The sequence below is a fragment of the Gadus chalcogrammus genome, chromosome 7 (genome assembly GCF_026213295.1).
Source record: "Gadus chalcogrammus isolate NIFS_2021 chromosome 7, NIFS_Gcha_1.0, whole genome shotgun sequence".
Lineage (NCBI taxonomy): Eukaryota > Metazoa > Chordata > Actinopteri > Gadiformes > Gadidae > Gadus > Gadus chalcogrammus.
This window is the reverse complement of record NC_079418.1, coordinates 22,219,688-22,230,880: the sequence shown is the minus strand read 5'-3', so window position 1 is coordinate 22,230,880 and position 11,193 is coordinate 22,219,688. Positions and strand designations below refer to the sequence as shown.

Here is an 11,193-nt window from a genome sequence, read left to right as displayed (position 1 = left end):
ACAGCCCGGGTTGCTCCGCTGTCTCTCTCTTAGGTATTGGACGACTTTCCGTTTTTTTCTCTTATTTTGTGTTTCATTAAAAAGGTTCTCGTTTCTACAACCCACTCTTTGCCGCACTCACCTGGAGTTGTCGAGACAAGCACTGTTCTCGTTCTTATTTCCAGGAGATCCAAGTATCCGGCCCTGAGACCACTGGATGTGAGGCTGTCTTCTTTACGCCGCGACTTTGAATTGGCCTTGATCTATCCTCAGGAATGTGCCTTCTAAGGTTCTAAACACACGGGCATGCTGGGAAACACACGCACGCAGGGGCACACCCACGCGCAAGCAGACCTGAACACACGCGTACGCATGAGCACGTGTGTGCATACACACACACACACATACGCACGCACACTGGGAGCATTACATCCACACTGAGGCACACACACACGCACACCCACACATGCAAACACACACACACAGGCACACGCGCACGCACACACAGACACAGGCACATGCACACAGGGAGGGGAGGGCTGTGGAGTTTTGAGAATAAAAACACAAAACTACTTAGTCTGCCTTGCCCAAGAGGACACTAAATGACTGCCTGAGTGTCTTTTGCTATTAAATAAGGACTGCAGGATCCAAGATGCTGATCCATCAAACCTCATTGACTCGTGCTGACGTTGCCGGCCGCACACTGCCACACCGCGGCACGGCAGGCACCTGAGCCGGCCGTGTCCACCGTCTATTTAACGGGCTGGGCCTTAATGCGAGGAATTGATCTACATTGTATTATACCTTGAATAAACCATGCACGCTTCAATACACATATCTTGTAATCCTAGCTGCCAGCCAAGAAGATTAAGTGGACAGAATTAAAAATTGAGTGTGCAGGCTTTTTATAGTGTGAACTAAACAACATCACAGTGACGGGCCCTGTGTATTGAGAGAACAGCCCTGGGAACCAGGCAGTACGCACGGCCCACCGTGCATGTTGGTTTTAATGCTAGCTAGCCAATCAACTCAGCTATTATTTATGGATAAACTGAGCTCCTCAATAGCTCTTTTAATTTAGAGAAGACAGCGTTATTAAACAAGCTTGTCCTTAAAAGGACTGACCAAATTGGATGGCTTCTCCAGTTTGTTGACAGCCGATTGAGGTTTTTCCCTCATCCTCATCTTATTTGTTATTGGGCTGTTAATTCGTGTGTCTTAAAGTCTTCTTGGAAGAGAACCACGCCAAACAAAACAAGGTATGCTGTCGTCTTAACAATGACACCAGGCTAACACGCTCAACACAGTCATGTAGCTCGTTGCAGAGTGTGAAAGTTGGTGTGAAACTCTGTGACGATATCAAACAGAGTAGAAGAAATAGCACAATATCAGCTAGTTGAACGTGGCTACATTATGGATTTTGAGCTGCTGTTCCCTTTGGTTGAAATAATCTGGGAAGGGATCTTTCAACATCTTCGACAACAAACATAAAAGAAATTCCGGGGAGCTTGTTGAGGAAACGCAGCTGCTTCACTGTATTTTCAAATCTCCCCCTATCCAAATGCCAAACAAAGTGTACATGTACACATACACACAAACAAACACACATGCAAGCACACACACGACACACACAGACACACACACACACACACACACACGCAAGTGCTCATGTGTGACACAAGCGTGGTTGAATGTGCAGTGGATATTGCTGCACTGCACATAAACCAAGTCATGTTTCACATACATGTGAGCACACACACACAGACACATACACACATGCAGACACAAGCACGGACACACACACACACACAAGCGCTCGTGTGTGACACATGCATGGTTGTATGTTCAGTGTACATTGCTCCACTGCACACACAACCAAGGCATGTGTCACATACACGTTAGTATCTCACACACACACACACACACACACACACACACACACACACACACACACACACACACACACACACACACACACACACACACACACACACACACATACACACATACACACACACACGCTCGGTTGTATGTGCAGTGGAAATTGCTCCATACAACAACACACACAACCAAGGCATGTGTCACATATTGCTCCACTGCAGAGCTTGCGTTCCATTGTATAAAAGGAACTACTGTTTACTGTGCCTCTAACTGGATAAGGTGCTCCCGTATCCAGCTTTGGCTGATCATTTCATCTGTATAAATGCGTGCGTGCACACACACACACACACACACACACACACACACACACACACACCCCACACATACACACACACACACACACACAACCACCACACACACACACACACAAAAGAAGAAAGAAACCGAAGGGAAAACCCATGACTTTAACTCAGAGGACCATTCTCTAAATCCGTGCCAGCAGCTCCATCTGCCACACTGTCCCAGCGTGGGGGTCGGTGGCCGGCATAACCCTGTGAATCATGTGGCGACGCCCGTGCCCTGACTGCCGTCCGTCCGGAGACCGTTTGTGCGGCTCTGGTGTGAATACGGCGAGGGTGGTTAATGAGGGGAGAGGAAAACGTTCATGGGGGGCCCTCCCCCCCCCCTCCACAATTTTCTTCCCCTTCCTTCTCTTAATTTCTTGCGGCTCGGCAGCATGCCGGGTGTAGATAACGGCGTCGGGTGCTGGTGGGGAGGTGGAGGGGGTGGGCTGGGGGGGGGGGGTGGAGGTGGTGGAGGGGTGGGCGGCGAACAGCTGGGCTGTAAGCATTCATGTCGTGTCAAGGGCTGAGCATCTGACGCTACGGTGGGGCGACGCACGTGACGCCGTTGAAATGTGCAGGCGGGGGATGGGTGGAGCCCGCCGCGATGAGAAGGCGTCAAACACACACACGCACGCACATGCACACGCTCGTGGGCACCCGCCTGCATACACACGTGTGCTCTGAGACATCGAAGCGATCGCGCTCGTGTGCATAACCGCCCACGTGCATTCATGCAAACGCACATCTTGAGATGCGAGCAATTGCAGACATGCAACACTTACGGAGACAAACACACACACAGACACACAAAATAAACGCTAACACCTGCTGCACACACACACACACACACACACACACAAACACATATTCACACACACACTCACTCACAACATACACACAAAATAACACACTCTCTCCCCTAACACACACACACACACACACACACACACACACACACACACACACACACACACACACACAGACACACAAACACAAACACAAACACGCGCCACACACATACACATACAACCCCCCCAGAGTCTTGGCCCTGGTTCAGCAGCAGAGTTTCAGCACAACGAGGCCTTAGTAATGCAACCGTGTGGCCCCGGTCCAAACCCATGCTCCGATGCACGCCACAGAGACACACCGCTTGTGTGGCATCAGCCCACCTTCCATCCCATCCTTAAAATGTTTCCGGTCCGTCTACGATTTAAGGCCTCCCGCAGCAGTTGGAAACGGCGCAAGGCGGGCATGAGACGCGTGGGTGGACAATCGCTTTAGAAGGGTTGACAGTTGACAAACCCTGCCAATGCTCACTCGGTGTGTGCGTGTGTGTGTGTGTATGTGTGTGGTGTGGTGTGTGTGGTGTGGGGGGGGGGGATAGATGTGGGAGGCCCCCTGTGTGAGGATGGAGGAGAGAGTCCTCCGATTACAAATCGTAACACAATATGTCAAAGAAGCAAATAGGAAAGATAAAAAGAATACTGATTCTGAACTGGTGAAGTCATCTCGTGGTTCTATAGGGTGTTCGACTCCCACCAAGCCAACTGGCTCAAAGGGTTTGAACCCTAATGTCCGCAGGTCTAGCTGCAGGCATCTTTGAGGAAGAAGCCCGACCACTACCGTCTTGACATTAATGACAGGTATCCACAGAGAGAGAAAGAAAGATAGGACAGAGGGACGGACGGAAGGACGGAAGAAAGAAAGATAGAGGGACGGACGGACAAAATAAAGAAAGGAAGACAAAAACGAAAGAAAGAAAGAATGAAAGAAAGACACATGCACGAAAAAAAAGAAAGAAATCACCAACGATACAAACAAACAAATGAACTAAAGAAGGAACAAACGAAAGGACGACGCAAGAACCAAAACAATGAAAGAACAAAGGAGGAATAAACGGCGGCATCCAGGCGTGTCGGCCCCCTCACCTCTCACAGAGTGATGCTTCCACACCACGCTGGGCTCCGGCCGACCGAGGGCCAGACACACCAGGTTGACGTTGCTGCCCTCGTTGACCGTCACGGCCTGGGATATATTGGTGATTCTGGCAGGCACTTGGTCGTGGAGAAAAACACAAGCACAAATACAACAAATGAATATTTATGGACTTAATTCATGGGGGGAAAGCAAACAATATTATAATAAATAACACCCTGAAGTTTCCTTGACTGAACAATGTGGGCGTCGTTAACCTGAAATGACTCAGTGACGTATTGGAAATGATCCGGTTTGACGCGGTATCGCGCCTGATTGATTTTTCTTCCCCGTGTGTATTTACAACACGGCTCACCTCCACAGCAGTGCCATGGATTAAAAGATAGATGTGATTTCATCTCCCTCCCCAGACAGGAGGACTGGGGTGGAACTGCGAGACGAAGGTGTCAGGTGTCGGTGCTTGACCTCCTAGCCTCCTCCGCTAAGATGTGTCTGTGTGCCGACGTGACCTTAAAGAGCAGCCACCGCCATTGATACAAAAGTTTGAAGACTGCACCGTTATTTGGTTTGATTTTGTATTCTGGTCACTAAAGCTGGTTAACTTTAGTGACCACTTCATGTCTGATGAAAAAACATTCCCTTTAGACCCATAGAGATATTACAAAGGAAAATCAATTCATAACGATAGTTAATGGTAGGGCCGAGGTCTGAATGCAGGAAACAATTTCTAAACCACTGGCGTGTCATCTCCCTCCTACTCATGTGTAGCTCAAGCCTATTTATAACGTTTTGGAACTAACTGTCAAACTGAAGTCAAATTACGGTCAGATTACTGTAATAACTTTTAAATATTATTATCGTCCTAAATAACTTACCACCCCTGCTGTGGCCCCCACTTTGTAAATAAGAGCGCTAGATAGTGCAGATGATTCATCTCTTACGGGACGCCCCTGATCTCATTTCAGACTCCAACCAGGAAAGTATTGTGGGCACATGTGAGCTTGTGTACATGTTTGTGTGCAAATGTGTGCTCTTGTGTCAGTGTGTTTACAGTTTCAATTTGTGGCACGACTAAGTAAGCCCTAAGGCAAAACAAATAATATTATAAAAACCAAAATAAAACAAATAAAGCAGTGTGACTAAGATTATAAGAGGTTTTGGTGGAAGTTTGAGCACACTTGCCCACAGGGCCTTTGCTCATAATCTCAGAATCCTTTTTTTTCAGATTGTGTTATAAGAAAAATCAAATCGTGAAAGGCTGGCGGAGGAGACATAAGATCTCATTATACCGATTCTCAGGATCCACGCTGGGACCAGTGTTCTGCATTCAAGCGGAAAACAACAAACGGAGTTCCAGAAACACCAAAGCAGGGACAAGGCTAAGAAAGCCATTAACAATACAAGAGGATTCATAATGTACAGCTGTGACAGCACTTCATTTGGTGCGCCAAAACCCCATCGGTGATTCACATTCTCTTTTACTCTCTGGTTTAATTCCAAATTCCGAACACTCAAGTACACCCAAGCCCACTTCTAATCTGGAATTTCATTTTCGGGTTTGTTATCTGAACAAAGATCAATCTTTAATATGAATGAATGCAAATCAAACATCCATTCAATGCGTGACAGACTAAAGCCTAGGGTGCTCAATGCTCAGCTGAAGGGTTCTGTGTTTGATCCCCACTGTCCTCAGCCTATCTATCTACCCAAGCATCCTTGGCCAAGATGCATAGCCAATACCTGCTTCTTAATAAGCTGTCTCCGGCTGCAGAGACAGCTCATTAAGAATCCCCCTCTCCCCCCTTTAAATGACTAAATAACATCAATGCATGCAAAGCGTTGTGAAATTGACTTGTAGGAGATGGACTACTGCTTGAGCTGCTCCCCCCGCGACCCGACCCCGGATAAGCGGAAGAAAATGAGATGAGATGAGATGGACTATTTCTCCAGGCGTCATGGGAAATTATATTTAATAAAAAAAAATACCCCGATATGGTTGAAGGAAATGTTGACGAAGTGTAGTCCTAGCACGCGGCCTGGACCACAGGGATCAAAGCTGAGCGATTTGTTCCCTTGGCATGGCGTTGACCTTTGAATATCCTGATTTAATTAGCATGCATTCCTAATGGCAGCTGGATGGGTTCATTTCGGACACAGTGTGTGATCAGGTTTTCTAAATGCTGCGCAGAACTCTTAGTAACCCTTTTGTACACCCTGAGCAACCTGATTAATACTAACGCATTCAAGACCAGTCTGAGGGAGCAATGAAGCGAAGCAGCTTGTGAGTGAGTGAAATGGGTTGAATCAGACGTTGGCAAAACCAGTATCAAATTGAGATGAATGTCTCAATTATGGGGAAAAAAAATGTAATTATGAAATAAAAGTCCAATAGTTTGGAGGATTTAGTTTATTTTATATCCTAAAATGTAATTTTAATATTGATATTACATATTTCACACCAATTCACCCCCGTCACCTCAACTTTGCGTCGCCTACTCTGGTGTCCCCAGATATCCCATTATCCGCTGCTAATGTGATTTGGATAAGCAGCGTAGGTAGCATAGATATGCCGGATAGCATGACGGGGACACTATCTGAGATGAGGATAAGATATGGCAGCACAGCCACAAGAAGAAGCGCAGAATCCCTCAAATCTGGTTGGCTACCGGCCCCCAGGTGCATTCCAGGAAGTCAGGAAACATAATTTGTTGTTTGGGGAGAAATGACATTCCTTTAAGTGGTAAGAGCTTTCTTATCGACGGTATTTTCTGTTTATTTTGTTCTTCTTTTTTTACGCTTATTTGGATCATCCAATGTAGACATTGTAGGCATATCAGTAGACAGCCAGTAAGCCGCTAGTAACCTAGCAACAGAGTGTCGGTTGGGTGTCAACAAAGGTGGGGCTGAGAGACCTTGTGAGGGAAATGGAACCTCAGAAAAGGATTCAAACAGATTTCCTTGTGCTTAAGCATGACTGAATGAGTGCTAATATTGGTGTTGGTCTGGAGAGCACTGATATAATGATTGGGGCCAAGTCATTTGAGATTAATTTGAATAATGGACGTTGCATGAAGTCATGTCACGGCCACTGCATTCAAAGTATTACTGATTTCTAATTGGTTGTTAAGACGTGAAAACAGGGATATTAGCCTTTCACCTCTTTAGTGGAAACCACTTGTTCTAGGGAGATAAAGCCAACTAAGTTCGCACGCACGCACGCACGCACGCACGCACGCACGCACGCACGCACGCACGCACGCACGCACGCACGCACGCACGCACGCACGCACGCACGCACGCACGACGCACGCACGCACGCACGCACGCACGCACGCACGCACGCACGCACGCACGCACGCACGCACGCACACGCACACACGCCCACACGCACCACACACACACACACACACACACACCACACACATCCTGTGCAGTTAATATAACTATTTGGCAACATCTTTCCTTCCCTTTAACGTGGAAATGTAGGCTCACCTCATGTACAGCAAAAGCTTTACCTTTATTAAACAGAGTATATTATATTTCAATTTGAAATGAATATATCAGTGAATTAAATCGCTGTGGGTGTAATGTCTCATCCACTTCGGGGCTACAGGATTATTTTATACACTCAGTTTAGATTGGTAAATAGTTGTGACTCTTCAAGGTAATACAATCCACACTGCTTTCGTCAAGCATGAAATGTGGCCGAGTACCCTGCATTGACCCCGGCAATAGCATCCTACCGGCCTCGCTTAAAACCAACACAATGTGCGTTACAGAACTAGAACCGGAACACTGCTGACTCTGCCCTTCTTAATGCGCCACGGGTTCACCGCAAACACATCCCCCGTGAGCATGATGCAGAACAAACATGAGAAAACACATACAGAGGAGTGGAGCACAGTGTATCAGCACCCTGGCCAAGCCTTCTTCAATGCAGATTACTCAAGCGTTGCAGCCAGGGACGTGCCTGGGAGCTAAATATAAATACCCAGGTCCACTGGAAGGGCCGAGGTTAGGGGACTCCCCTGGGAGCTGAAATACCCAGGTCCACTGGTAGGGCCGAGGTAAGGGAACGTGCCCAGGGAACTATAATAAATACCCAGGTCCAGAGGTTAGGGGCTGAGGGCATGGCTAGTTTATAACACATTTAAAAGAATAAACAAGAAACCCAGAAATATCCAGGACACGACCCGGGTAACCCTGGTGGTCGTTACAGTCCGGGTTTCAGCCAGCTGCAATAAAATGAGGGAAAGACTGTACATAAAAAAAGGACAGATGATTTTAAAAAGAAAGTTTTCCCCTGTACTCATAACCTTTGGGCCATTGGAATAACTAATGCTAGAAGTGTCTCTGTGGGAAACCACAAGAAATGAACATAAGAATAGGTCTTGTTAACTTTTAGTTTTAAGGTAGAAAACCTTGGAAAAATATATACATATTTGATTGAAACTCAATTGAAAAAACACACTATTGCAGGTAACAATAATCAGGCAATGCTGCCTAATTCCTCATTGCTGTTTGTTGTTGAGCACCATTAACCATTAAGATATACTCCAATTTGTGCTACATGAGCCATAACGTTTCCTTCAGCAATGTAAACACTGCGGTATTCCATCATATATAACAGCATGCAGTTACAGCGAGCTGTGTACAATACATGACAAATAGGATTCCTAATGAACCCTGCAAGGCCATATTTATTATCTTAGCCAAGGCTAGAATACATCCTCCTCTTTTGGGATCTTTTTATAGAAAGCAGGATATAAATGGTGCAAACCGTCGCTTGTTTACGGTCCCTTGACAATGCGCTGTGGGTGTTACAAAGATCGGCCGGCAAAGAGTACAGGTAAAGAGTAGGTTGCGCACCACTCACCCAACAGACGCATCTGCATGCTGAACCGCAGTCAGGCAAATGCGGCATCAAGTGGTATAGTTACAAAACAATGATAGCCACACATCACCCACTCTGCAGAACACAAACGCATCACACAAACAGTTCGTGTTCGTCTCCATCCCAGTCTGTACAATGCAGTGATCAGCATTTTGTTCTACCTTGTTTCCAGGCTGTTTACGGAGTTCCTGGCTAACACTTTGCGGAGGCCCATAATAGACGGCACTTTGGCAAAATGTACAGATCGGGTCCTGCGATGTTGGGACACCGGCGGCCAGATGATAATCATCAAAGCCTGGTCGTCCCCGAGTTGGGGGTTTAGTGTGTGTACTGGCTGCCCTCCCTTGGGAACCATCACTGTAGATGTAGTCGCAAAATAAGGTGCTGATAAAGCAGTTGATTAGACAACGAAAATAGGAGGAGCGGGAAAAGAGCGTAATGTCGATTATGGATTTTGAATAGGCCTTTTAAACAACAGTGGTTCATTGTGTCTATTCCGTTCAACTTCTTTAATTCAATAACGTTTGGATAATTCTCACCGTCATCACATAATTTCAACTGGCACTTTAAAAAAGAGTAAGAGAGAAGGGAGGTGAGTGCTTAATAGTGCTGAATAACCTGTTCTTCAAGACAAGTCCCAATTATGTAATTGAAGGCTATCTTAATATGATGAGCTGTATTTCAGAGCAATGTCAGCACAATTAGTACACGGTCAAATTACATCGAAACCTCTCCACTATCCTCTTTTATGTTTGTCTGCTTGAATGCAACAGTCCTTTGGTTCAAATTAAGCAGTCAGTGTAGTACTGCAGGGGAAAGGAACTAGAGATGTGTGTCAAATAGATGAAACTGAAAAGAATATTTGAGTGCTACCTTATTCAAGCTAATAGGTTTGAAACCGTTTTGTAGCATGTGATATGCTGGATAGGCTCAAGCTTAATAAGACATCAATGTTGCACTTATGTCCGGGTGCAATATTTTTCCCGAATCATATTTGATTAATACATAAGTTAAATTGATTAAAGAGGTATAAGCTAATGGGGACGGAACAGCATTGCATTTATGGAGTAGACTCCATCTAAATACGTAAATGTGATTTTTTATGAATAATTGAATGTCTCTCTCATTTCCAGGTATTACACATAGTAGTTCAGTCATGGTCAACCAGAAAGGTTGGTATATAAAACAACCTAACCTTGTCTACATATCTTTAGTTCAGTAAGTAGCAATTGGTAGCAACATCGAAACAGGTATAAATTGAACTTCACACAAGATAAGGTTAAACCTGTAAACCCCTAGACAAGGTACAGTCAGCGCCATTTAGAGGATCACACTCTTGTCCAACAGCACTGAGGGTAAACTCAGTCGTGTCAACAGCACAGGCTCATCACACTACTTAATGATCCCAGGGCGGATATACAGAGGCCAGGTCATTAAACACAAGCTGTTTAAACTAGACATAGCAAAATACCTCCCATTCTGCGGCAGGCCATAAATCAAACCATAAACACACCAATCGTCAGCGTAGTTATAGTAGCGGCCTATCCCCTTTTACCCAAGGGAGAAAGAAATGCCTTACCCTCAGCAAGTGATCTCCAGCTGTGACCACAGCTGTTTACCGGTTTACCAGGTGAAGACACGTGACATATTAAATGGATCAATTAAACCACTGGATCCTTACAGCCAGTGAGCTCCACAACATGGGAAATGTTACTAGTTCTAGTAGGAGCATCGCTTCAGTGATGTCCTTCAGCTTTGTATTTCTCAGCGTAACAATGCAGAGTTGTCCAACACGAAAATACACATAGATTCTGTTGTTTTGTGGCATTCGGTAAATACTTGTTATTTAAATGTTACCTAATTTCACTGGCTTTAGGTGCAGAGGTTAAATTTACCTCTTTTGACTAATTCTGTTTTCGAGGTCTCTAATTTACCACAACATTGTCTTCTACAAAGGAAGCAGAACGTGACAATTGAAATATTCTGTCCAATCAGCTGCCACACATGCATCCGGTTAAATCAACAATTGTTGTGGATTATGTGCGTGCGGGGGTCTCGGCGGGGGTGATGGAGAGTCTATTATTAAATCAAGAGAATTGTGAATTGTAATATGACTCTGAGAAGCAGCAGGCATGTTCTGCCTGTGTCAAATAGGAAAAA

At 45.6% G+C, this 11,193-nt stretch overlaps 1 protein-coding gene across 1 annotated transcript in view; it reads right to left on the bottom strand.

Moving 5' to 3' along the window:
* Positions 1–2,344: 2,344 nt before the first annotated feature.
* Positions 2,345–11,193, bottom strand: part of LOC130386056 (opioid-binding protein/cell adhesion molecule-like) — a 51,785-nt gene continuing 42,936 nt past the window's right edge. Inside the window, exons 3-4 of the mRNA XM_056594839.1 lie at positions 4,103–4,258; positions 2,345–2,475 (exon numbers count right to left, since the gene is read on the bottom strand). Of these exons, the coding sequence (XP_056450814.1) occupies positions 2,345–2,475; positions 4,103–4,258 (287 nt within the window). The remainder of the gene's footprint in view (positions 2,476–4,102; positions 4,259–11,193) is intronic.